The sequence below is a fragment of the Pteropus medius genome, unplaced genomic scaffold, assembly GCF_902729225.1.
Source record: "Pteropus medius unplaced genomic scaffold, Ma_sr-lr_union100, whole genome shotgun sequence".
NCBI classification, from domain to species: Eukaryota; Metazoa; Chordata; class Mammalia; order Chiroptera; family Pteropodidae; genus Pteropus; species Pteropus medius.
Genome location: NW_024354503.1, coordinates 4,451,908 through 4,479,515, shown reverse-complemented (window position 1 = coordinate 4,479,515; position 27,608 = coordinate 4,451,908). Strand labels below are relative to the sequence as shown.

General features: G+C 52.0%; 1 protein-coding gene across 1 annotated transcript in view; it reads right to left on the bottom strand.

Moving 5' to 3' along the window:
• MAN1C1 (mannosidase alpha class 1C member 1) overlaps positions 1-27,608 on the bottom strand; it is a 127,420-nt gene that overhangs the window by 3,335 nt on the left and 96,477 nt on the right. The window contains exons 4-9 of the mRNA XM_039854117.1: positions 27,414-27,494; positions 21,776-21,870; positions 15,301-15,427; positions 12,309-12,402; positions 7,149-7,264; positions 2,455-2,674 (exon numbers count right to left, since the gene is read on the bottom strand). Coding sequence (XP_039710051.1) covers positions 2,455-2,674; positions 7,149-7,264; positions 12,309-12,402; positions 15,301-15,427; positions 21,776-21,870; positions 27,414-27,494 — 733 coding nt within the window. The remainder of the gene's footprint in view (positions 1-2,454; positions 2,675-7,148; positions 7,265-12,308; positions 12,403-15,300; positions 15,428-21,775; positions 21,871-27,413; positions 27,495-27,608) is intronic.

Genomic DNA, 27,608 nt, shown 5'->3' with positions numbered 1-27,608 from the left:
CCCAGGAGAGACCTGGAGGCGATGGCTGGTAATGGACTGGTGTGGGTGCGCCCTGCCTGGATTGCCTGGTAAGGCTGAGCCTAGCAGATGCACAGCTTTCCTCTTGGCCCAGGCTGGCCAAAGCAAGACCCTTGAAGCCTGGAAAAAATTTCAGTTTTAGAATCTGAGAATCCAGGTGAACTACCCAACAGTCTGGGGAGACAGAGGTTTGGGTGGTGTTCTCCAACTGTGTATTTTGAGACATTAGCTTTGAAGAGGTTAACCAGAGCTCAGCCAAGACAGGATTCCAGGTTTAAATACATCTGGGGAACAATGGGTTAAACAAAGTGAAATAATCTTACTCATGCAGGACTTAGCAGTTCCTTTTTAATATGCTAATACGCAATGATGCTTCTCAACAGACCGGGTCTCCCATAGCTGACAGTCTGGGGGATGTGGAAGTGGAGATGAGGAGGACATTTGCACAGAAGGCACATACTCAGGCTGAGGGAACTGACTAGGGAAGGCGTGATGAGGTCTGGGTTTTGCCATCGTTTGTTTCTGGACAATTTGCTGCCACTCCTGTTTTCTGGATGACCACAGTCATAACCACTACCACAGCCACCATTTATGATTTCAAGGGCTGTGCTAGGTGCCTTGCATACATTATTTCAATCCTTAAATTTTGTTTGTTTGTTTTTTGGTAAGAGAGATATTATCCCTCTCTCATGCATGTGGAAACTTGGGTCAGAGAGGCTAAGTAATTTATCCAAGGTAACACAGCAAGTTGTGGCTGAGCTGGGATGTGACCCTGGATCTGTCTGATGCCCTTGACTAGGCTGTGCCCTCTCTCTTTCCCTCCTAAGTCTGACTCTCTAGGTCCAAAATTTAGGGTATGTGGGTCAGATCTTCCTTTAATGTATGTACATCCTGTCCAGGTCAGCTGAGGGCCCAGCTCTGGCCCTAATGTGAGCTTTCTCTCCTCTCATTAGGGTTCAGGACCCTGAGAGGTCCTGGACTGCTTTTTCTCTAGAGATAGGATGGAGCTTTGCAGGACATCTTACCCTCCCTTAGAGGGCTTCCTGGAAGAGGAACTAGCCAGACCCGGGCCCCTCTGATCCTCTCAAATGGTGCAGCCACTCCTGCCACCAGAAAATAGTCACTTTGCCAAGCTGCTAATGGGGTGAGGGCGAGAGCGACTACTGCAGCCTTCTGTGGATGAGCAGGGTTGGCTGGAACAATATGCTCTATTAAGCTGACGTCTTTTATGGTCTGGGCTGATTGTCCCAGATAAATAGCAAGCTTTTTAGTATTCCTGAGATTTCCTATTTGTTTATGGGGCTGGCAGAGAGAGCTCTTTGAAGGGAACTGAAGACCAGTTTTAGGGACCGATTGAAAATTGCTGGCATCCTGAACAACTCCAGGAGATCAGGATTCGACTGGAGTGGTCACAGACAGACTCATTTCTGAGGGTCCGCTAACAAACGCTTCCTAGGCTGCTGGCTGAAGGCCCTGGCAACGTGATTCTCCGGGACCCTCTACCTCATCCTGGAGACTTGTGTTACTGTCCCCATTGAACAGATGAGAAAATGGAGGCCACTCTGCTGGTGACTGGCAGAGTGGCACTTGAACCAGGAATTTTTTACTGTAAATCTTAGATCCTCTCCTCTAACCAAGACTGGGATTAAACTCAGAGTGGTGGGTACCAGCTAGGGGCCTGGGGGTAGGGGGCAGGGATTGTTCTGGGGGCTGCTATTTAGAGAGACAGCACACGAGGCGGAGCCGAGTATCAGAAAACCTGGGTTTTAGCCCCGGCTCAGCTACTCATGGCAGTGTGACTTTGGCTAAGGGATGACTCAATTTCCCCATGTGTAAAATGAGGAATTGGGCTTATGTTCTATAATGTGACTTGTAACTCTTGCATTTAACAGTTCTGTGTGAGTGCTGGGTAGATGGTCAAGAAGCTCTCAAGCTTCTACTGGTCTTGGGTCAAAGAGAGAGATAAATAGGTTGGTCTTAGGAGGTGCTGAGACCCCCTAAGTGAAGGGGTGCTGGGGAGGAAAGGCAGAGGCATGTTTGGGGGTAGGGATTCAGGGAGAAGGATTTTTCTAGGCTCAGGAAGCCAACGTTTCTGCCTCAGGGGCTGGGGGATCCTCTGCTCTGTGCCCGTCACATGGGACCATGGCCAAGTCATCTGTGAGCCTCAGTTTCCTCATCTGTGTTTTGAGGTTCAGTGCTGAACAACACCTGGCAAACGCAAGTGCTTAATACATCATCTCTGTTTTCCCTTTAATTTAAGGTACAATCTCAGTGCATAGATAGCATGACCCTTGTTCAAATTCTGCATAAATGTCAGGGCGACACTTTCCTAAGACCATGTGTTCCCTTCACTCACTGCCACTCTACTGGTCTTTCTAGTTCTTTCTGCCGCGTAGCCTCAGTCTGTCCTGCTGCCCCGTTCCCTCGCAGGGTTACCTGAGCGAGTGTATGACTCGTGGCACGTCTTGGTGATCTGGGCTGCGAGCTCTCGGTAGTGAGCCCTCTTTTCCTCCTTGGCGTCCTCAGCACCGAGGGCGATCATGCCCCCGGAGAAACAGGCCAAGTGCCCCATCTTGTGGTCCAGAATGCCCCCTCGCCACTCAGCAATGTAGGTCAGCCCCCCAGGAGACACATTCAGCAAGTGGGTCTCTATTGCCTGGGAGCAAATGGGAATTGAGCAGAGGGAAGGGGTGCGGGAGGGTGCAGAGAAGGGAAGGAGAGGGTGGAACATGAATATTTTGGAGACAGCAGCAAACTCAGCTCTGCTGAGCTCTCCACCCCGGGCAAAGGAGGCTCGCTGACCTTGACCAGCAGCCGTTTCTGATGGGCAGGCGGGAGGTTCTGCCACTTGCCCAGCTGAGGCCTGGTGCCTGCTGGGGGCTTAGGCATAAGGAAGCTCTCCAAGGTGAATCTCTTATACTAATTTCTAAATCTTCTACATACAAAAAAATTTTTTTTTTAAATCTCTAAAAATTATTATCCCCCATTATATCCTCTCTTAGGGAATCTTAACCTGAAGTCCAATTGGCCTGTGGATGGGCTTCAGGAGGTCCAGAATGCCCTAAAATTATACATGACACTTTCGTGTATACTCGTTTTCATGGGACAAGGTCCATATGTTTCATCAGATTCTCAAAAACAAGCCAAGCATAAGGGCTGCCGTGCTCTCTACAGAAAAAGAGGTCAAATGGCTTGTCCCAGGTCACCCAGCCACACCAGGATTAGGACGAGGACTCCCAGAAGCCCAAGTGCCACTCTTCCACTACCCAAAGGTTGCTTTTTTTGATGGCAAAGCACTTGGAGAGCCCTCCCCTGTGGCCACAGGAAGTGATGCTGTTGGGGATGTTGGGGCTTTAGGTGTCAGGCCATCATACCCACCCCTCCTAACCCCCCACCTGCTGGTAGTCCCTGGTTGCCCTGGAGATGGAGATGATGGCAGCAGCCGCCCACATAGCTGCAAGGCTGGACTTGATGGGCCCGTGGATCCTGGTCCAGGCAGGGTCTCTGGGGCCAGGCCTCTGCCTACACTCTTGTCCTATCTATTCTCCCTCTGTAAATAACGAACCTGACCATGTCTCGCGCCTGCTTAACGCCCTTCCGTGGTTTCCCAGCGCCCTCAGACCAAAGTCCAGCAGGGCCTCTGAGATTCTTGAGGTTTAACCTGATGCCACGGACACAGCTCTCGGGTGCAGACTCGTTGGTTCAAACCCCATCTCCACCGGTTCCAAGCTGTGTGACACTGGGCGGGTTTTGTGTTCTCTCTGTTCCTTCATCGTCTCATGTATACAATGGGGATGAGAGTATGAACCACTTCATAGGGGTGTGAGGATTAAATGAGATGTGTCTGCAGAGCTCAGCCTGTTTCTTAACACAGAGAGAGTCCTCAGTGAATGCTGGCTATTACAATTCCTCTACAGCCTGCCCGCTGCTGCTTTCTCCTGGCCCTGTCTCAGCCGTACTGGCCTCTTTTTATTCGTGCACCCCTCCCCTGATAAAATATTTCGAGAGCATCTCCTTGATGCCCGCGCTATGCTAGGTGCGGGGGATTGAGCCCTTCTGGACCTGCCTCAGGGAGCTTACCCACGAATGCTGACTCCCCAACAAAATCCAATATGCACGAGAATCAAAATTTGTGACCAACAGTTTGAACGAAGCAAATTGAGGGGATGGGACAGGGAAAAGCCTGGGGAGAGGGTCCTACTTTGCAGAGTGAGGTCAAAGAAAGTCTCTGCCACCAGCTGAGACATTCATAAAAGGCTGTGTTTTCTTTCTGCCTTAGGGTTTTGCCAGCTGCTTCTCCTTGCTGCTTCTGCACTTGCTCTGCTAACTCCAGCTTGGCCTTTGGGACTACTCCAGGATGCACTTCCTTGCAGAGGACACCCCAGTCCACACTGTTATCTTCCTACAGGGTGCTATTCCCACTTTGCGTATCCGTATTTGTTTCTAATGGAACGTCTGTCTCTCTCCCAGTTCTCTGGGTGCCCTGTGATGGCAGAAGCCACCACCAGCAATCTCCGGCCAGGGCCTGACATACCGAAGGGACTCACACAAAATTCACTACTTGACTGTTTTTTCCTTTTGCCTGTCCCGTAAGAACTGGGTTGGTGGGCTGGGTGCTAAACCCTCACTGAGCAGCAGAGGGGCAAGCTCTGATGATGGACCGGCCAGGACACCTGTTCCATGTGGGGAGGGGGTCTGGAGAGCTGCCTGCTGCTGGGCTGGGTCTGCTCTGGGCTGGGCCCTCGCTCAGGGCAGAGAGAGGGTCCAGGCAGTTGCTCTGCATCCCTAAGCATGCAGGTGTGGGGGAGGGGTGGCACAGCTAGATCAGGGTGCAGAAACCTGGTTCAGTTACCCACTGTAAGTAAACACGTGGAGGAGAACACAGACATGGGGGTGGGGGTGGGGGGTGGCAGAGATCCCAGGAAGCCTCGCACTGTAGCTGGAAATCTGTACCTTCGAGTATGTCTCCCACAGGTTATTCTATCTGGGGTGAACACCAGGCAAAGTAACTGTGGTAAAGAGGAAATGAGAGAGCAGTCTCTCTTTGAGGAGACAACTGAGATAAGCATATGCAAAGATGAAAAACAAAAGCAAAAAAACCCATGGCTTTCTAAAACTCTGAGCAAAACACGACACAGCAGAGGCTGGCTACTGACTTGTAAAAAAGCTTAAATCACAGCAAAGAGCTGACTGAGAGCCAGAGACCTGGTTTGAAATGAATCCCGGCTCTGCAATTGAGAGTTGGGTGACTATGGGCAACTTATTTACTCTTCTGAAGACTCCTTTTCCTCAGCTGTAAAATGGGACTAATTCCTAGGCTGGTTTTGAGGCTATTCAGAGACTCTGGCTTCCTTTGCCTCCCGGAGGGGACCCCACCTGCTCCCTCCCAAGAGGGACTTTGAGCAAACCAGGCTCTTCTATGGCAGCTGGTAGGTAAGTGGAGGCAGGAGCACTGGACCTGGAGTCAGTCAGACCGTGTTTGCTCTCTGACACTTGCTGCTGTGTGACCTGGGGCCTTTCTGAGCCTCGGTTCCATCACCTGTCAGATGGGGGCTAAATAAGACAAGGTACTCAGTGCACTTCCCTGGAGGAGGCCAGAGTGACAGAAACCCCCTGTCTTTCCTGCCCCCCCTCTCATGACCCTCAGGGGTTGCAATTGGCCTATCCAAACCCCACATCACCACACAGCTAGACATTGGTCTAACCTGCACACTGAGCTGCCCCTCCCCTGCAGCTTTCCAGGCCGTTGCTTGGGGCTGGCGTGAGGTTCTGATGTAACCTGGTTGGGGTGCAGCCTGGCCGTCAGGACTTTATAGTGCCCCAAGTGACTTTTAACATGCCAGCAAGATTAAGAACCACCAGAACGTTCTTCAAAGTCCCAAACTTGACGTGGGCCCACCTCGTAACCAGGGTCAGAGACACTGTAGGCTCTTTACTAGGGAGATCAAGCGTGGGGGCAAAGCCCCCTCTCTTCCGTTCAATCAGTGTTTTCATAAAGTCCGCAGTTTGCTTAAGTAATTCATGGCTATGTCTTCCCTTGAAACCTCAACTATAGTGTGCCCCGTGGACAGGGAACCAGGCTGTTCCTTAACTGCATGTTTACTCTGCAAGGTACGGCAGCAAGGGCCTCTCCAGGTAGCACACCTGGACACCAGCCGAATGCTAATCCCAACAGGAGACAGGAGATGCTGGCTGCCTGCTAAGCTCAGCTGTAGACACTTGGGGTGGGCAGCGCTGAGCTGGACGGAGTTGAGACTGCAGTCCTAGGAGCTGCTTCATGACTGAAGTCTTGGTGCTGGGGCAGAGAAAACTTATCACCAAGCCCATAATTTAAAGGGTCCACAGCCCTGGAGGTCTGTTTCAATGTGCTTCCTTTAAGCACTACCATTGCTGGCCAGATTCATGTGATCAGAGATAGTTAGATATTATTCATCCATCTAACCAACCTCTTACAACCTCCATCCACCCATATCCACCTACCCATCCACCCTTCTACTCATTCACACACCCATTTATCCATCCGTCCTTCCATTCTTCTATTCAGAGCCAGGGAGACCTTGTTCTAGCTTTAGCTCTGCCAGTTCTGTGCTCTGCGGCTTTGAGTAAGTGCTTTCTTCTCTCTGGGTCTTGGTTTCATTCCACATAAGAAGGAATAGGACCGGATGCTCCTCTGAAGGAGGCCCCGCCCAGCTTGGATGTGTTAATTGTCATCTCTGGTTTGGCAGGAAAATGGCTGAGGGTCTTGCTTTGGCAGCCTCCGGTGGGGGCTCCCAGCCTACCCTCTGGCTGTATTCTGGGCTCTGACACATCAGCTGAAGTATAGATACCATGATTTCTAAATCAGACTGCCTGCTGCTTCCTGTGAGACCTCAGACAAATGACTTCATCTTCTCGAGCTTGGGTTTTGCAACTGTGAAATGAGATGCTAACATGACTCTAATTTCAAGGTATTCAAGAAGAGTCATGAGATGCGATGTGCAAAGTGACTGGGGAAGGAACTGTCTTGTCATTCTTCTGGCCCGCTCGCTGTGGAAGACGGGTGAGCAAGCCCCCGGCACGCAGGGGCCTGTGACGGCATCGATGGTGAACGACCAACTGACCACCCGTGAACAAGCCAGTGCTTGTCTTACCTCCAAGGCTTCGTAGTACATATCTTTAGCCTCCATATCTGTCTTGGCAGACATCAGCCAGGATTTGATCAAATATTCATAAAAACTGTCCCCGAGTCCTCCAACCGAGACGTGGTCTGTAAGGGGAAAGAGGACAGAACATCATCTCCATCTGCCGAGGCCGCCGGCAGGGCTAATGGAGCACATATCTTGCCCACCAGCTCTGGTGGTCCCCGGTGCTGTGTGTGGGTGGGAGCGAGCACTTAATCAGCAGCCTGCAAGCACTAGAAAAGAGGCTGAGAGAAAGACACAGTCTGTGACTCGGGAGACTCAGGGCAGTCTTGAATGCAATGGTCCTGCACAGAAGTGCACGGGCTCATCCGGGTGCTATAAATCATGTTGCTTTAGCAGGCCGAGGACGGCAGGGTCTCTGGTTATTAACTGTAAATGAGTTGCATTTCTTCAAAAAGATAATCTGGTAGCAGGAAGTTCAGAGATTTTTATTACCTGGTGACAAACATGGTAATTAATGTTGGGCAGGTTCATAAAAGGCCATGAAAAAGAGGAAGGAGAAATTTAATTTAGTTGGTCAGAGTACAGAGCCATTCTGGAAAAACTGAGTTTAAATTTAGCAAATTAGGATAAACGGAGTTCAAAAAAGCAGTGGTAGTACAAATTAGGTTTGAAGACCCCCTCTTTGCCCTGGTGGCAGCTGCCTGGAGCACCCATGGAGCAAGACCTCCGGGTTATGGTTGAATGAGGAGGTGTCTCCACCCAGGGCTGTCTCTGGAGAAAGACAGGTTGACCAGGGAGCACTTAACAGTAGAAGTAAAACACAGAAAACACTCATATGCATTAAAAATTAACAATAGGGAAACATAAAGGCATCTGATGATATAACAAAAAGCAAATGATTCACTTAAGCAGAGAGACAGAGAGGAAGGTGAATGGGGGGCGTTAAGGTAGGGTGGGGGGAAATGGGAAGAATATTTTCAGCTCCTCTGGAGAAAGAAGGTAGAAAGAGAGGGAAAGTGGGTGGGGGGAAGAAAGAAAGAAATAGAGAGCACATGAACAGCTACCATTTACGGAGGGTCCACTGTGGGCTAGGAGCTTTCCTTTATTATTTATAACAATCTTCCCACGAACCTTGCAAGGTAAACACATCAACCCCATTTCCCAGATGGGAAAACTGGGCGCAAACCTAAAAAGCTCATCCAAGGCCACAATGCTGGTAGAGCTCTCACTTTCTGTAGCTTTACACAGTCAACCTGAGAATGAAATCAAAGATACATAGAGAACGGATAAGTACAAAGAGAGAAGAACCGGAAGTTGGAAGGTAAAGACAGGTAGGGACCGGGAAAGGGGGGCTGAGAGGGCTCCACAGTAAACCAGTCCTTCTGGCCCCTCCATAAACAAATCCTGGCCAGCAAGGTTTCAGGAATCGAACATGCACTTACAAAAATTGGAACAGACCAGATAAAGCCCAGCCTTGGGGAGGAGAGGGTGGGGTCAGTGTGGGCTGGACTTTGCTAGTGAAGAGGGAAGAGACAACTAGCACAGCGTATCCCCTCACCCGCTATTCCTAAGTGGAGGGCATGGCTTGGGCAAGCACAAGAAGGGGCAGGGATATGCGAGGCCCAGCATGTTGATGGTGTGTCCACGGCTGGAGCAGGAGGTCTGTGCAGAGCAGGGGTGGGGCAAGGCTGAAATTCAAACTGAGTCGGCCTCTGCCTAGAGCCCTCTGACAGCCAGCAGCCCACAGCAGGGGCCCTGGCTCACAGGTACGCAACTGTCATCTCCACACTCATCTCCTAGCCCTGCCTCCCCTCGTGGGTTTCTCCTCCACCCCAAACACTCCCAGCTCCCAGCCTTCCCCGACACCATTATTTCAGCCTTCACCTTCCACATGGCTAACACTTGCTCACTGCTACACCTCGGAATCAGGCATTCCCTCCTCAGAAAGGCTTTCTTCAATGTTCCCATAAACCCCCTCACAGTCCCTTCCCGCAGGGTGACCATGAGGAGTGAGTGAGATAAGGCATGGGCCCCATCTGGCCCAGTGCGCCTCACGTGGGGAGGGCTCAGTGGAAGCCACCCTGCCACCGCTGGGTGTGTGCCTGTCATCGGCTGCTCCTGAGGCTGTTGTAAGAATCTGTTTGTGGATCTGCCTCTCCGACTAGGCTGTGGGCTCTTTGTGGAGAGGGACTGTGTGTGACTCATATTTTATGTCCAGTACCTGTATGGCACGCAGCAGGCTCCCAGTAAATCCTGAACAAGTGAAAGAAAGGGAAGTTTGAGCTAACTGGGATGGCCTCGAATGCCAAGCCAAAGAGTTTGGACTTCATCATGTGATTCTGTGTGTGTGTGTGTGTGTGTGTGTGTGTGTGTGTGTGTGAGAAAGAAGCGGCGGCGAGAGAGAGAGAGAGGGAGAGAGAGAGAGACATGGTCAAGGACTTCACCTGGAAGGTGTGTACAGGAGAGGGGAGCCGAGTCGCCAGGAGTTCCACAGACAACTGAGACATAACACCCTCTTGGGGGTGTGTGTGGTCTCTCAGGGGACCTTGACTGACATGGACAGTTCTCACTCGGAGGTCCCATTGCTTTCTAGCTCCTGCATGTGTGGAATCTTCCCCAGCACTGTGTGATAGCACAGGAGTGGGAATCAGAAGACGTGAAATCTGCCATTAGCTTGGTACAAGCCATTTTCCCCTGTGGGCCCTCAGTCGTCTGATGTAAAATGCAAAAGGGGAGCATGAGTTGGTGGCCATGAGCCTTAGAACAGAAATTGGTTCCCGTTTTCTGATTGTGTCAATGCTCTCATCACACTCAGCAGCAGGAGGCAGCGACCCTACAAGCCGGGGAACTGGCCGGCAGGAAAGTATCATGAACTGGGAGAGGCTGCCAGCCTGGGGCTAAGGGGCAGTTCATGTTCCCATTGGGAAGAATCTTACTGGAAGATTCTCTCCCACTGGAGAGAATCTAGACCTGACACTTCTCTCCCACTGACCAAAGAGTGGGATTCAGGCAGTGGACAAGGAGGACAGGCCACTCCAGGGCCAAGCTGGAGGGCTGGCTATTCTCTGAGCTCTAAGTGGCTCTGCTGAGGTTGGTGCCAGCAGGAGCCCAGCGGACTTCTCCTGGCTGTCAGGTGCTAGTGGCAGGATATCTTGGCCTCCCATTGCCCTGAAGCTCAGCTTCAAGCAGGAACGGGGAGCAGCTAAGAGCAGACGCCTGGGATTGGGACAAAGCGCCAGTTCCTCCTCCACCTCTCTAAGCTGCAATTTCTGTGGCCGTAAATGGGCTAAACAGAGGATTCAAGGAGAGAAAGAAATGTGAACATACTTAGCTCATGCAAGTTGGAAATGTCATCATCTGGAAAAATACACAAGCACCAAAAAAAGCCCAGAGGAAACCACAGAAAACCTGAGATAATCCCAGGTGCCAACGCCAGGGAAGGGGGATGGCAGACACCCAGATGGGTAGGGCGTCATAACCCTCCCTCTGCTCTTTAGCTGGCCGCAGATTCATATTTTATTAATATGAAACAATTTTTCACATGTGACTGACTTTGCCCAGCCCTGTGACCCCTGGTGCAGCCTGAAAAAAAATTATGCTTTTCAGCGGGGGTTTTGCTGTAATTTGCCAAGGTAGCTGTTCCTGCGGGAAAGCCACACCCTTCTCCTTTTTATGGGTTTTGCCGCGCTGTCCTGGAGCAGCCCAGGCCAGCAGCGGGGCAGTTCATCCCTTTGCCCAGTCGGGCCTTGCCATTAAAGGCAGTAACAGTTATTGAATTGTCTATTGCCGGGGCCACGATTTGTAATTCGAACCTTCATTTTATCCTCAAACTCTTGGATTTAGCAGTGTGGTTAGTTAAAAATATTTGGCATTTCTATAAGTGGTTTTTGCAGGAGGGCACGTGGGAGTGAGTGAGGTCATTACTGGGGACACATCCTGGGTTGAATTCTCTGGGGCCCCTGGACCTGCTCATCATAGAGACTCGGGATGGGAAGGACGAGGCCTCTGCGGTGTCTACGCAACACCCCTGCCGGGTCCTGCCTCCATACTGTCACTGATGAGCGCGCTTACCTTATGGGACAACCCACATCATCCCTGGCGGAAGAACTGAGATCTGTTTCCTGCAGCTTTTAATCAGGACTCCCACACCCTTCCGCGGTACCCAAAGACCTCATCTTGAGCTCTTCTCCCATTTTGCAAGAGAGGAAACCAAGGCTCAAAGAGATAAAATGAACTACAGCCCAGCCATGCAGTAATTAGACTCATGTCTACTTGGGTCCTGAGCCCTTGCTGACGCCGTAACAACTGAGGCTGGGAGTGGGGGGAATGAGGGAAGGGAGAGTGGTCCTTGTTTGAGCCGAGAGGGTGGGGGTTCTGGGAAGGTCTCGAGCAAGGGCTGTGGAACCTCCTGCTACCACTTTGTGCTAAGACCACATGACCAGGTCCTTGGTCAGGGGGGCAAGGCGGAGCAGGGCTTTTCAACAGGGGTGCAATGTCAGGGGCCTGGGAGACTTTCAACACTCTCCTACCTGAGTGTTCCCCCAAGTCCCATTCTGTTTCAATAGGTGGAGGTAGGGGCTGTGAATGAGGCTCCATGGGTGACCAGATGACTGACAACTGCCTGGTTGAAAAACAAGCCTCTGAACAGAGAACAGCAGGAAATCCTGGGACCAATTGCTGTAGGTGTAAGATTCAGCAGCGAAATCATTGTTTTTATATTGCTGTATAGTTAGGCTCTGCTTAAAATTAAAAAAATAAAAATTAAAGTTGGAGTCCAGATCAAAGGGTCTGGACTCTCTTGGAGCCTCTTCTGGAGTAGACAGTTCTGGAACATTCCTGAAAGGTTGGGGATGATGAAAGGAGGCTTCAGCAGGTACCACAGAGATGGAAGGCTGTGGCCTGGCTAGTGTGAGGGGCATGCACAGGGCGAGGCCTTACTAGCTGACAGCCATCACCTCCTTCACAATAGCAGTGACAACCATAATGAAAACTCCCCAGGCTGCCCTGCAGGGTAGTGGTTCCAGGAGCACTGATCGAGTGCCTCGTTGGTATGTGGCTCTGATAAATGCATCGCTCCTCACTAGGCCCAGATGCCCAGCATGGGGCTGGGCAGGGCAGCTGGGCAGGAACCAGTTGCAGGAGGGGCAGCAGCATCTCCGTACTCACGTTGCATCCAGTTCCCACTCACGGGACTGAGGAAGTTGGGGTAGAGGCCAAACGGCTTATCGATCTTCCTGAGGACCTTTCGAATGTGCCTGACCTGCCAAGAGATGAACACCAGGCGCATCTTCACTTTCCCGAAGAAGTCAGCTCACTCCCAGCCCGCCAACAAGATCCACAGAGGAAACAAACCAACAGCAGGCTCCAACCCAGAGTTGGTGGGATGGCCTTGACCTTGTACCCACACATGGGCCGGCAGGACATGGCCGCGGTGGGGCCTGGCATATCACCTCTGCACTGACTACTCTGCCTGGGGTCTGCCAGGCAGAACCACCCCGCCCCCGCCCGCCCTCACCTCGCTCCCTCCTCATTGTGTGTCACTTTTGGGGAAGGGTCTTTTTAGGAGTGGGGATTAATATAAGTGAAAGTAGCTGTTTCGTAAGCGCTAGGTAAAATTGCCTTTTTAATAGGTTGGAAATGGTCAAATATTGGCAACTTCATGTGGTTGAACCTGGTAATATGTTATTGTATCTGACACTGCAGGAACATTGCAGAGGAGAGGCCTGGGCTCCTCAGTATCCCCATGTCCTCACAGGCATCTCAGGATTTTAAAAACAACAGCTGATAACATTTCTCAATTCCTCGGAGCCAGACCCGTTATACACATTATCTCCAACCATTAGAACACTATAATTATCTCAGTCTCACAGACAAGACACCTGAATCTTAGAGAGATTCAGGTGACTTGCCTGTGGCCACCCAGGACGCAGAGTGGCAGAGTCAGGATATGAATCAGGTCTTTTGTGACCACACGGAGCAGCCCCTGGGTCCAACAGCAACGGAGCAGGAGGAAGCTGGATTTGCAACCTTTGGGGCGACAAAGGGCGAAGGCGGCTTTGGGCTTCAGGAGTGGGAAGGCTTTATCCCTCAGGGTCTGCCCTCTGGCAGTGCAGGAAATTCTCCCAGCACAGAATCTGCCGGGAGAGAAAGGCCCCAGGGGACCATACTATATCATGCTCACAGATTTATCTACAAGGCAGGAGCAGGGAGAGCAGCCTTTTAGCTGTCAGACCTCTCTTTCCGAGGGACAGCATTTGCTTTGCCACATCAGATTTCATATCCATTTATGTTAATGGAGTCCATTATGGGGGACAGGGACGTGCTTGTACCTGACTTATTCTCAACTGTCCTGGTGGTGAGCAGTGAAGCAGGCTAAATTAGCTCCCCTGGAGGGTGCGGGCGCTTCTAGAATTTGGGCCAATTTGTTGACTGCCAATAATCGCCTCTGTGGGAGGCATGACTGGGGGTTGAAAATAGCTGGAGAATGTAAATGTAGAGAGAGACAGAGAGACAGAAGGGTGGGTGGGGCTCTAAGAGAGAAAACCCGAAGCTTGCTGTACTCATCTGGTCTTGAAAGAGCATGGGCTTCAGAGCCAAAAAATCCTGGACTTGAATCTTGGCTTCATCGCTTACCAGATGGATGACCGGGGACAAGTGACTTAACCTCTCTGAGCCTCAGTTTCCTCCTCTGTAAAATGGGGATGACGGGAAGACCCAGCACATAGCGCTGTTGGGAGGGTCAGGGACACTACAGGTGCACAGCGCATAGGTAGCTCTTATCTTCAGACGTGCCAGTGACTAGAGAGAGCTGCCCGTCCCTCTCCATTCTGAGCTGGCCACAATCTTCCTGGAGGAGTTGGCTCAAGGGCAATAGAAACTGGGGGGCCTGTGGGGAGGGAGGGTGTGGAGGTGGGACCATTGGGAAGGGGAACCTGCAAGGTGGGGCATCACAGGGCGGCAGAGTCCTCTCCATACAAGGAGAAGATTCTGAAGGTCTGACAATGTGATGAGCAGTAGTGAGCCCCAAGGTAGCGGAAGTGATCAAGGGGTTGAAAAGCTCTTTTTGAGCATTTTCTCAAGAATGCGTGGGTGGATTCCCACATCGAATAAGCAGTGGTCCTAAACCTGGTGTCAAAAAGCAAATGGGTGCTGATTAAGAACTCAAATTCCTGGGCCTGGGGCGAAGCCCAGAGATCCGTTTCCTCACAGGTGTGCCAGGTGATGCTTTGAGGCTGGTCGGCTGGCACGAGGCTGGGAGCCACTGGGTAGAGAGTGCGTCTCTGAGCTCCCAGCTCCCACGGCATGCTAAGAAGCTAACGTGAGGGGGAAGGGAAGGCTTCGGAGTGGGGGCTTTGGGTTCTGGAAGGGCGGGGCTTCTCTTCCCCAGGCAGGACTCAGGAAGGGACAACTGATGGAGCCTGAGCACCATCTGAGGGTGGCATGTTTACACTTCCCTTCTTTGGGTTTAGAGTTAGAGCCATGGGGGCACTTCCAGGCAGTGGGACCGCCAAGGGCTGCGACACGGAGGAACCGCTCCTTCTGAAGGGCTTCCCGGAAGGAGGAACGAGCAGCTGTCAGGATGGACGACAGCCTGGACACTATCTCTCAGCTCCTCTTGCATCCTGAGCTAGCTTGGTAACAGTGAGAAGGAACGGACGTGCGCCTCTGCTGTGGAGTGAAATCGCTTTGCCAGCCTGCTGACAGCACAAGCCAGACGGGCATCTGGAAGGAAAAGGCAGGCAGATCTCGCACGAGAAAGTTAAATGTCTTTGGAAAGGGGACTTTTGCACTGGGTGGCCAATTCCTGCCAAAGCGAGCTGGTGCCTCGATTTCAGCTGTTGCACTTCCTCCAGATTTCACATATGCGTGGTTGCCACGGAGCTGACAGAGCAGTGAGAACCTTCTCCCAGGCAGCTTCTTCTCTTCCCTGCTCTCTGTAGGACCCTGACTACTCGCCCTCCCTGCCGCCTGGGATCGGGGACAATCAAGTCTTCCACAAGGAACCATTAGTGAGGCTTCTGGGTTCACCACTCACCCCCACGGTGATCTGTGATCCACTGCTCTGTGGCCTGGGACAGGCTGAATGAATGCCTATCCTCCTGCTTTCTGTGAGGAGGAGAGGAAGGAGGCATTTGGGAAGGGAGCAGGAAGGACTTGCCTTTTCAGCGAAGACCTGGTTGCCAGAGAGCTCGGTGAGGTGTAGGAACTCCAAGTGCAGGGATCCAAACTCCGCCAGGATGCTGCTGCTCCCGGCCATGGCCCAGCCCCAGCTCCTGTTGGAGCCACTGAAAAGACAGAAGCAGCTGCTGTCAGCTGGCTCCTCTGGGAGAGTAAAGTGACTGCTTAGTGGGGGGTGGGGGGAGGGGCACTGACCTAGGCGCTTTCAATGCAATCTCAGTTCATCTTCCCTGGAGCTCCGTACCAGTAGCAGCCCCATTTTGCTGATGAGGACACTGAGGTCGGTGGGATGAAGTGACCTGCTGAAGGTCGTTTGAACCTAGGCCTGTCTGACTTGCAACATTCTTTGTTTCTATCACCAAGAAGTCCCTGTAAGACTTGTGGGCTTGAGAAGGACAGCTGCAGAGCTGTCTTGGTGGCCAAGACCTGGCACATGCGTTGCGCTAAATTTATAGGTGATACTGATAATGCTGTCAGGGACCATAAAGACCCCACCGACCCTTATTTCTGCCCTCTAGCCAAACTGCTCACAGTCCATGGCGCTGGACGTGGAAGGTAAGCAGTTCTGTGGCCGGGGTCTGAACGGGGCCAGATAAATGGTAGGGACCCCATGTCGCCTTTTTTCTCTCCCTAACACTGTCAGTGCTGCCCAAAGACACCCAATGGCCCCCTCCTGGAACGCACACCTGACAGGCAGGTGGCTCTGGTATGAACACACACCTGGGGTTGCCAGACCCTGAGGAAGCTGAAGTTCTGAATAAGAGAGGCAGGGGCTCTCGGAGCAAAGATTCCTCACCCCTTAACCACGCGCTTCCCACGAATACCTTCCATGAAGCCAAATTAGTTATTACTAGTGCGGCCCTGCCACCTCACAGGAGAAGGCTGTCAGGTAACCTCTTCCTGTACTGAGTGCTTTCAAGGGAGAAGAGGGCAGGGCCACAGATAACCCTCCCACTGCCCCCTTTACAGATGAGGCAAACAAGGCACAGGACCGTGATGTCGCCCCCCTGAGATCGCACAGCAAGTGGAGCAGCTGGGACCCAAAGCTGCTCTGATGCCAGAGCTTGTCCTAACCACTGTGCAGCGGCTTCAATTCCAATTATATAATAATAAGCAGGGACACTGCCTTTCTGGGTGCTTTTACATATGGTCTCCCTGGGATCCGCAGCCAGGAGATGCAGGGTCCAGTGTGTGAGCCGAGAGGCCTCAGGCAAACCATGCCTCCGTGTGTTCCTTAGTTTCTGCACCTGATAAATCGGGTAAAGCTACTACCTCCCAGCCTCCATCCTAGGGCTTTTGTGGGGATCGAGAGAGGAGGAAGGTGCAGCGTGGGGGTGGCCTTGGGCGAGCAGCTTCTTCTCCCTGTGTTTCCTCATATGTATCATGATGATCTTTTCTATTGGACATTTAGGACAACTAGAGGGACAGGGCTCTACCTCCCTCTGCAGGAGACTGGAGGACACGGGGTGGGAACAGAGCAGGCTGGAGTGAGCTCTCCATCTGTAGGAGCTCCGAGGTGCAGTTAGTGTGGGGCGGGCTGCAGGGGGGTCTCTGCGAAGCCCCTCTGCTTCCTTTCTGTGCTGGCTCTGGCTCTCCAGGAACTGGTCTCTGTCTGTCCCTCTTTCCCCCAGGAGCAGGACCTAGGAAGCAGGTGTGGGCCTGGGAGGTCATGGTTTGCCACCTGAGGGGTAGTGCTTTTCCTGGGGATCCCCTTCTCCTTCTAAACTTCTGGGGAAGTTGGGAAACTCACTAGTCTCCCCGCTTCCAGAAACAGATGGAGGACCTATGTTTTAGGGTCTTTTCGGGGCAGGTGACTTCAATAAACATAAAGACGACCACTGGTCTCGTCTTCCTGTCTCCACTTCCTTGGGTATTTCCCTGACATGGGGGCGGGGAGGGATGGGTTCCATAGAGAGGGGAAACTTGTCTCCTGGATAATAAATAAAACAGCTTCCTTTTATTGAACTGCTACAGATGGCAGACACTGGGGCAAGCTGTTTATATCATTATTTCATTTAAAGCCCACAAGATAAAGCCTCATTAATTCCAATATATGAAGGAGGAAACTGAGGCTCAGAGAGGGAAGTGAGTTGTCGAAGGTCAGAGCCAGCAGGTGGTGGAGGTGGGATTCAGACTGAGATGTGCTGGCCATGTCCCTAAGGGGGTCTCCCACCCAGATGGCCCCACATCAACCCAGGCTTTGACGCCTGCCTGTCTTTCTTCCCAAGCGAGACTTCTCTCTCCAGCTTGTGATCTCAGTGGGTAGAAGGTTTCCTGGATAATTGATACTTCCTGCCCTTGCAGAGAAATTCAAGGTAAAAAAAAAAAGCCACCAGACACCAGCCACCCAGCCGTCTTTTGTTCTCCTTTTTCCCCACACAAGCCTCTCCTTCCTCTCCTCCTCCCTCCAAAGCTCACCCTCCCAAGCGGGCCTCCGGGAGTGGAGCCGCCCTGGCAGACGCCCTGGGCTGTGCCAGCCAGGGCAGAGGCGAGCAGTGGGCAGGAGCCTTCATCTCTCCTGCTTGTCTTCAAGTGCCAGCTCCCCCGGTTCCCAGCTGGGTGACCTCAGGCAGGTCGTGGTTAATTTCTCTAGACCTCAGTTTCTTCATCCGTTAAATGAGGGTACCCGCACCTCATAGAGTTATTGTACAAATTACGCATGTAATTACTGTCATTTTGTCATTATGTAAGGATGCACATGTAAATGATATGTTGAGTTATTAAGCTCCTGATGTGTGGCAGCTGTGGCATCTTATTTTATCTTCACATCTAGCTTCCGAGGGTAGATTCCATGACCCTTATTTCATAGGTGAAGATACTCAAGCTCAGAGTGGGGGAGACACTTTTCCCCAAGGTCACACAGTAAGTGATAAAGCTGGTCGAGCTGAATCTGAATCCAAATCCTCGGTACTTGGTGCCCCAAATACCTCTTCTCTGGACAGCAGCCAGAGACCAGGAGGTCCTCTGATCAGCCCTGTGAGGCAACGGGCTAATGGGAGCTCTGCCCTCCGCTCCCCTCCCAGGCTTTGACGCCCGTCAGTGGGCCTGCATCCTGTGTTCTCTTCCACAATGCCCCTTCCGAGCCTGGCAGAAGCTTCTATGCGTGTGCGTGCCTGTGTGTGCACTCCCGTGTGTGGTGTAATAGTTAACTGGAGCCAGACCGATCTGGATTCTGACTATAACTTTGCTTTGCTGCTATGTGACCTTGAATAAGTTACTTCACCTCTCTGAGCCTTAGTTTCTTCACTAGCGAAACGGGGTCCATGTGGTTGTTGTGAGGTTGAAAAGAGAGAATCTATGTGACGTGCTTGCATCGTGCCTGGCATACGATGGATGCTCAGTAAACAGCAGCCACGATTAAGATGTGTACCTTGGTGTGGGTATGCGTATGGAAATGCACATGTGTGTGTGTGAATGTACGCACATATGTGCGGATGAGGGTGTATGTGTGACAAAGGCGAGCTTGTGTATCTGAGCCTTAATGATTTGGATGGGTGGCAGTAGGGTGTCCTGTAATATGTGCGTGAGAACAAGGAGAGAGAGTGAGTCAGCTGCAGAGGTCCTTGGACTGGCCACTGTCACTCTCTCAGATAGCCTAGTGTTCCCTTCAGGTCACAGGTCATAGCTGCCCCTGCCTCTGCCTCCCAGGCCAGCCACACAGACACACCTCCCATCGGGGAGGAGGAGCAGTCACTGCTCACTCGGGAACCACCTTCCCTCAGGGTCCTCTTCACTGGCAGTTTTGGGGCAGGGCCTAGTTATCTACCTCTCCTTCTGGGGCTGACAGCCAGCCCTGCCCAGAACGGGGGGGCAGCAGTGGGTGGCCCAGCCCTCCACCCCCAGCAGGCCCTCCAAAGAGCAAAGTTAGTGCTCTGGGGGCTGTATACATCCCCGGGGTTCTCCCTGTGGAACAGGAGGCCTTTAGCAACTGACTTTTACCTAGAAAATGGAAGTGGGGCGTTGCCAGGAAATATGCATATGTAAACATGGGTGCATGGCCCTGGCAGAATGCAAACAGCCTAAAAATACATACGCTTCCTGAATTGGAAATGGCAGGATCTATGATGGATCAGGTCCAGATTCTGAGGGACAAGGGTAAGGCAGCCAGCCAGGGCTGTGGCGTGGGGTTCAGGGCGCACAGTGCCTTGCACAGAGGAGGAAGGGATGCCTGAGCTGGGGTTCCATCCCTGATCCTGGGCAGGGAGGCCTGAGAAGCTGGAACCAGAAGAGGGGGCTGGAAAGACAGCATGTTTGTGTCTCGGCTCCACGACAGCTGGCTGTGTCCCTCCAGGCTCAGTGTTTGTGGAAGAAGAATTGGAGCAGACATCCAAGTGTCCAGCTCTGAGGAGTCAACCTTGGCACCAAGAATGGGATTCGATTGGCCCTGAGGGGCCCTCCCTGGCCCATGGTGAGATTTAACTTAAGTGCAGTCACGCCCCAGGAATTCTTTCTGACCACAGAGGACAGCAGGTGAAGATGCCAAGTTCCCTCTTCTCTGCAAGGCCCAGGAGAGGGTGCTGAAGTGATTTAGGCCAACATGAGGGCCAGGACAGAGAGGGAGCCAGGGACACTCGCTCACCAGGGACCAGGGCGCCCGCCTCCCCTCCAGCATCCTCCTCCCCACCAGGAAGCTGGCTGGAGCTACGTTAGATTGAGAGCCCTGAGATAAGAAATCACCTCAGGAGATGGAAAAGGGAAGCCCAACACAATGGAAATATTATAGCTTTCTTCCCAGGCCTGGGGCTGTAGGAGGGCCTGAAGGGTGGTCCCAGGGGGCTCCCTGGGTGCCTCCTACAAGGTCTCCCAGGGGTCTGCTAAGCGCAGCACAGCGTCTGCGAGCTGGCCAGGCAGGCCTTAATTGCAGAGCTTTCAGACTGATCCTAACAAAATGGCTTTAAATCTTAGCCCTATTACCTACTAGACCTCGGGCGAGTTCCTTCATTTCTCTGAGACTCTGTTTTAATAATGGGAATAATACAAATACAAATACCTCAAAGTTTTGCTGTGAGCAGTAAGTTAGTGAGGCAACGTATGGCCGCCATTAACACAATGCTGGGCACATGGTAATTGCTCGATAAGCAGTAGGAACAGTGTTGTTATTAATCTTTTTTCTTACACACACCGTCTGGCAGAAATATTTGTCAGAGGAACAAAGAATTGGACGTGGTTCCTGCCTTCAAGAAGCTTCCAGGCCAGTGGGAGAACATGAAGATGAGTGTGACAAGGGCCATGAGAAAGGAGATAAAGTGCCTGGAGGCCCGGAGAGGCAAGGACGCTTCTGGCTTAATGGCAAAGGTGGCATCTGAGCTGGGCTTTGAGGCCCGGGAAGCTGCGGAGGAACAGACGGGGAGGGAAGGCAAGACGGGTGGGTGCACGTGGGGCGCACAGGGGCGAGACTCACGCTCCCCAATGGGTCTTAAAGACGTCTGGGCAGTTAGTTTTGTGACTTTGACCCTGTCCCTTCCCCTCTCTGGGTCTCAGTGGGATATGAGCACACACCCACGGGAGAGAAGCAAAAGAGACAGGTGAGCGCCCCAGAGGCTTTGCAGCGGGACCCAGCTGCAGCTCTGGCTCCAACCTTCTCTGGCAATGTCACCCAAGGTCCCTTCCCCTCGAGCTTTGTGACTTAGTGACTGCCCAGAAAGACTCTGAATTAGGCAGCAGATCAGGAGGGGAAATGATGAAAGTGGCCAATAAAAATCAATGTTTTAAAACAGAGCCAATAGAAAGAGACATTACCAGTGGATTCTCTCTTTAGTGGAACCACATGTGATTTTTTGGGTCTTATCCACATTTTTGATATAATCCATGTTTTCTGCAATGAGAATTTAGTGTTTTTATACAGGGGAAATTCTAATAATAATATTATTATTATTTTAAAAATGGAGTTGAAAGTCATGGGTTCATGTCCTGGGATGGTCGGTTGCTGGCTTATGTGATCAAAGCCAGTCACATTCTTCACTCCTTGGGATCTGAACCTCTGTGTTCTTGACACTCCCAGAGGCCCCTCTGTGTTCTCACACTGGGCTCCTGAGACCCAGCCCTGAGGGTGAGGGTTGGCAGGCCAGGGGTCCCTCTGCCCAGGGTCCTGAGACCTCCTAGCAGCGTTGGGTACTTCTTTGTGTCAGGAGGGTATGATGTGCCTACTGTCTCCTGACTCTAGCTGGGGAGGGAGGGCATGCCTGGAGGGCCATGGGTCAAAGTGGTGTTGTGGGACCATCACAGAGGAATAGCTGCCCCTCTTCACCCCAGAAGACCAGGCTTTGTGTTGTCCTAAACCCCAAGAACCAGGTTTGGTGACAAACACCGGCCCAGGAAGGCCCTTGGCTAAGGGTAGTTTTCATTCTGCCAACTGACTGGCTGTGATTCCAGAGGCCATTGTCGTCCCTTCTCTGTGCCTCAGTTTCCATGCAGATGCAGCTGAAGCCACAGTGGGAAACCAGAAGGCGTCCTACCTTTTGAAGTTCACGACGCCTTTTGGGATTCCCGTGGGAGTGTTGAAGGCTGGCAGGAGTTTCTCTCCAAGCTTGATGGCCTTTATTCGGAACACCTGGAAGGGTCAAAGGGCATTGTGAATCTGGGCTGGGTGGGCTGCAGTCACTGCAAGAAGAAGCTGCTGGCAGATAAACCTGCTAATGTATCTGGCCCCGGGTGGGAGGTGGCACTGCATTAGGCTCTGTGGCGGGACAGGCCTGGATGTGAGCCTGGCTCCACGAATTCCTGGCTCCGCGGCCTGAGGTAAGGCACCTCTCTCTGAGCCTCACTTTGCTTGGTCATAAAACAAGGACAATATTGCCTTCTTCAGGGAGTTGTTGGGAAGAATGAAAATTAAATAATGGTTGTGAAGAACTTACTACAGTGTCAGGCTATGATGAAGGTTCAATGATTATAGTTGTGATTAGGGTGATGGTGACCACTGGGAAGATGGAGTGGCCAGGGCAGCAGGACACCAAGGGTCAGTGCCTGTCCATTCCGTGGGACCAGGATGTCACAGGCCAAGCACATGGGAAACACATCTGGACCTAGCATAAATAGCACTTGCCTGGGAGCCCAGACCCCTCCCTGGTTCCAGACCTTGTCCCACAGGTTGGCATGTATGTGCTTCTCAGCAAACCATGGCCTCCCTCCGAGTACCACTTTCCCATGTGTAAACCAGGGAGGGCCTTTTCCCTTTTGCATTCAGATTCTGCCCACTGAATGCAATTCCCATCCATTTACAGATGGGAATAAACGAAGAAGGAGATTGGCTTATCTTAAACCACCCACATGATGGCAAGGGAGCCACAGGGAGGTCCCAGGCCTCAGGGCCTCTGCCTAAAGCTCTGACCTCCTCAAACTGTCCTCCTGATCAATTTGAAAACACCTGTGGCCTTCTGACTCAGCAGTTAGTTTCCCTCCTAGGATTTTATTCTAAGGAAATAAATAAACGAGAATGTTGTAAAGATTTAACTTTATGGTTATTTGTTCCAGCATTGTTTAGAATAGTGGAAAAAATGGAAATACTCTGAATAGCAAACAATAGGGAAGTGGTTAAATGATGGCTTATCCATGTAATGGAAAACCACATGGCCCCTGAAATGATGTCGTGGAAGAATTTAACAGCAAAGAAAGAGTTTATAATCTATTAAGAGAAAAATATGTCAAAATAGTGTAATTCAACTTTCGTAAAAGTTATCTGCATATGGATGCATGAGAAAAGGTTGGGAAGGGAATACATCAAGATATTAACAATGGTCTCCTGGGAGGGGTAGGCTCAGGAAGGATTTTAATTTTCTTCTTTTGGCTTATCTCTATCTTCTGTGCTATTTTTATAATAAAAACAAACTCACAATATTTATCTTTTTAAGGATGAGACACATCCTTAAAAATCATTTATCTTTTAAAGGATGAGACACAAGTCCCTAAGAAATCGCTCCTGGTGGGACAACATGCGTTTCCTTTCACTTCTGGAGCTCGAGGGTGACCATTTGCTGACCTCCTGCAGGGAGCCACAAAATAAAGTCTTCCTGAGGTCCCCCCCATACAATTTAAAAATGCTGAGGCAGCTGTTTTGGGAATGCAGTCGTGGTGAGGTCCAGCTTTTCTGACTCTGTGGGAAGTGGATGAGAGGCCTCTGAGGGGCCTCTGAGGGGGTGGGTGCTTAGGAATGGGGTGGGGGAGGCGATGAGGGCGGGAAGGATAGGAGGGAAGGAGAGGGTGGGGAAGAACCACTCTCTGGCAGTGATGGACAAGAGAAGATGATAATGCCAGTGCCAGACAGTGGGTCCCATAAGTGGGCACAGGGCCAGCCATGTCAGAACCCTGGGAGAGCTTGTCTAGAATCCAGATTCCAAAACTTCTGTCACCCCAGAAGCCGCAGGTTTAGCAACAACTAAGGGCTCTCATTTGAGGCTCTCAATTTCTTCACTGGCCCCTGGGGAGGCTGAGCCCAGAGGCACAAAATGACCCACCAGGACCAAACCCAACCCTGAGGCTCTAGGCTGCGGTCTGGCTGCCTTCTGCCCTGAGGACTCCGAGCTAACTCTTCTTAAAAGCTCTTCTTGCCCGCAAACCGTGTCTCCTCCTTTGGAAGGCCCTGCTACCAGCCAGCAGTGCAAGGTCTCAGCCATCTCAGGAAGGATGCTGAGCGAGAGTGTGTGTGGGCAGGACAGGGACCGCTGGGAACAGAAGCACACTGATCCTCCTCATCTTGGAAGTGAATGAGTGTGTCGTAGCTTCTGAACCCAGTTGCAATGTTGTTACCTGTAGTCCTGACTGGCTGTAAGTGAGAGGTTCCCAGAACCCCTCACTGGGATTGGTTAATTTGCTAGAGTAGCTCACAGAACTCAGAAGACAATTTAATTACTGGACTATTGGTTTATTATAAAAGGCTATAACCCAGGAACAGCCACATGGAAGAGATGCACAGGGCAAGGTATGGGGAAAGGGCATGAAACTTCCATTGTCCCCAAGTGTACCGACCACTCTCCCCAAATCTCCATGTGCTCACCAGCCTGGAAGCTCTCTGAACCCCATCCTTTCGGTTTTTCGTAAAGGCTTCATTACATAGGTATGGCTGATTAAGCCATTGGCTATTGATTCATCCTCCAGCCCCTCTCTCCTTCCTGGAGGTCAGCGGGGTGGGAGCGAAAGTTCCAACCCTCTAATCGCATAGTTGGTTTCTCTGGAAATCAGCCCCCATCCTTAAATAGGGTCCACGAGTCACCTCATTAATATAACAACAGACACTTTCTACGGTTCTCATCGCTTAGGAAATCCCAATGGTTTTAGGAACTCTGTGCCAGAAACAGAACGAAGACCATATATATATTTATTATAAATCATAATAGCACAGTGTGCCAAGTGTCTTATCCACATGACCTCCAATCCTTGCACCAGCCTTGTGGGGGAGGTGTTGACCCACTGTGAGGAGGACAAAACTTAGTTTCAAAGAAGCAATTTGCCCAAGGTGTGGAGTTCGTAAGTGGCTCTTTTCCAGGATACCAAGCTGCCTTCCCGACACAGGGAGGCCTCAGACAGCCATGGTGAGCAGTGGGCAGTGGCCCGGCGGTTCCAGAAGAGAGGTGAGAGAAGCCAGCGAGAATTATATTCTGTAGAGTAGAAAAGGTGCTGGATGGGGAGTCAGAGCCCAGGTTCAGATCTCCCCACTTAGCAGCAATGTGACCTTGGGTGAGCCACGTACTGTCTCTGAGCCTCATCTGCATAAAGGGATAGTGACATGTACCCTGGCTGCTTCACAGGGTTCTTCTAGAAATCAAATGACAGGATATCCATGTAAATGAACATACTATATAAACTGTAAGGTGCCGTGTCAGTGACAGCTGGTGTGGCTGTGGCTGCTTGTGATTCTTGTGGGAGTCTGGGTAGGGCTGGCTACCCAGCAGGGCCCGTTCCTCCTGTGGGGTCCCTCTGAAGCAAAGAAAGGCCTTTGCCCTGGAAGGGGTGTGGGGCCCCCTTCACTGTTCATTCCACAAATATTTGTGGGGAATTTTAAGAAAAACCCACTCCACAAGTACCCACTGTGTGTGAGGTCGAGGTCAGAGAGGAGAGAGGCCTCAGTCTCGTGTGGCTGAGCCCTGGTGACAAGTGGTGATGCTGGGCCAGGCTGACCGAGGGCTACAACCCCGGCCCATGGCATAGAGGCCACAGAGTCAGGAGTCAACCCAACATAGCCCTCAGGGACTGTGTGACCTGAGCAAGTGACTTCTTTCTCCCTAAGACTCAGTTCTACCTGCAAATCGGTGAAAACACCATCTCATGGGGCTGTTTGAGGAGCCGAGGACACCGTGCGTAGGCAGCACGGTCTCCGGTCTCTGCCGTGTGGAGGTGCAGGCAACAGAGAGGGACCGGGAAGGAGTGGCCGGAGGATGGGGCTGTGCTGAAAACCCCAGGATCCTGCCTGCTCAGGAATTCTGAGCCACTTGGGCCTCTCCTTGGGCCTTTCGAATTATTGGTAAGTCACAGGTGCTACTATCAACATCCCACTGTCTGGTCTACCTCCTGACAAGCCAGGTTGATGGTCCCTTCTAGGAAGCCAAAGCCTCAGAACAAGTTCTCAGAATGGCACACCACAGAGGAGAGAGGGAAAGACAAGCCGTCAGGTCTGAGGAACGCCAGCTCCCTCCTGAATCGCTGGCCCCCACACCAACCCGTGAGCCCCACTGCATCGCCCCCCTCCCTCCCTACACATCCCACATCCACCTCCCACGACCTGGGCGGGAGGTGGACAAGTGCCTGTGAAGAACATGGGTGCTTTTTTCTGTCCCCTATGTCATTTTCCTGTCCTGGGGTTTTCAAATGAAATTCAGGCCTCGGGTGGCTCAAAGCCGAGGGCTCCTATCTACAATTATCTGGAGACAAACTGGTACAAGCGGTAATCTCTGCCGAGGAGATTATGCCTGATGGAGTGAGGCCTAAAGAGCCTGGAGAGATAAAGCACACGCCTGTTGCCTCTAAACTATTGACTTCAGCCCGTGAGTCCTAAATTGAAGACAAGAGGAATGACTTTCTCAGACAATTGTAGAGATGAAGCGGGATTTTTCTGCTGCTTGCTGCCCCCACCTGCATGGCCCCCCACAGGGATAATTATTCATTTCTGGGTGGGCAGAGACAGGGAAGTACGGGCAAAGTAAAAGGCCCAGGAGAGACTCCCAGCCCCAAGGCAGTGGTTGCGCTGAGCAGTGGACCCTCTGGGTAACAGGGAACATAGCTGACCGATGTCCTGGGGACTCGGCCAACCTCACCACCAGACACTTGTGCTGTCCTTCACGGGAGCTCATGAGGGGATGAAGACGCCTCCCATTTGCACAGAGCTCTGTGGTTTTCAAAATTCTCTTGGAATGCGGCTCTGGGGTCGAACTCTTTTTCTCCTGCCCCATTTCTCAAGACTTTTTGACCCAAGGCGGGGGGATTAAGACCTTCCCCATGCTGGGGAAGAAAGTGAGGTGCAGGGATGGGGTCGGGACCTACTCAAGGCCACAGGCAAGTGCAGCGTGGGGGTGAGGTCCAGCCTTTCTGATAGTGCCCAGGGCCCTCCTTCCAGAAGCCAACGCGGTGCACAGGGGCCAAGGCCTAATACTTACAACATGTGGCCACCCCACCTCCCCCACTGTCTCCTGGAGACTTAGAACTGGGTCTGGCTGGTGACTGCCCTAGGAGGGGAGGGCGAAGGTGGCTGCGAGTAGGCCAAGGGTCCTGGGGCTGGAAGTGGTGAAACAATGGCCTTGGCTTCATCGATCCCCAAGAATCATCATGTGCAAGAACCAGTCCAGCAGCTCTACAAGCCCCCACGGAGCTCAGGTTGTGACCACAAGTGCTGGAGGGGCTGCGTGGATAGGGTAGACCTGGTGCTGCCCTTAGAGAACGTACTACCAGCTGTGGGAGCCAGTGGGCTCACCTGGGCAGCAGAATGGAAGCATCAGAGACAGGGAGGAGGCTGCAGGTGTGGCACCGTGGAGGTGGGGGACACGGGTGTCCCTGGGCGAATCCCTATGGATCCCTGTTTCCTCATTGGTGAAATGAAGGGCGGGGATTAGAAGTCCTAAGCCCCTCCCATCCTCAGTGGGTCCAGGCTGTGGAAACACACCAACTCACCTCCTCTCCTGTTAGGTAGAAGGCTGAGAGGAGTCCTCCGATGTACCGGATGTTCACCTCAAACAAGGATGCTTCTCCGCTCTGCAGGGCAGAAAGAAGGGGGAAGGCAGTGGGCACACTTGTGAGATGCCCACAGGGCTCGCAGGGGCAGTCGGGTCCTTGAGACAGACGGGGACACTGGCTGCTCCCCCTCCA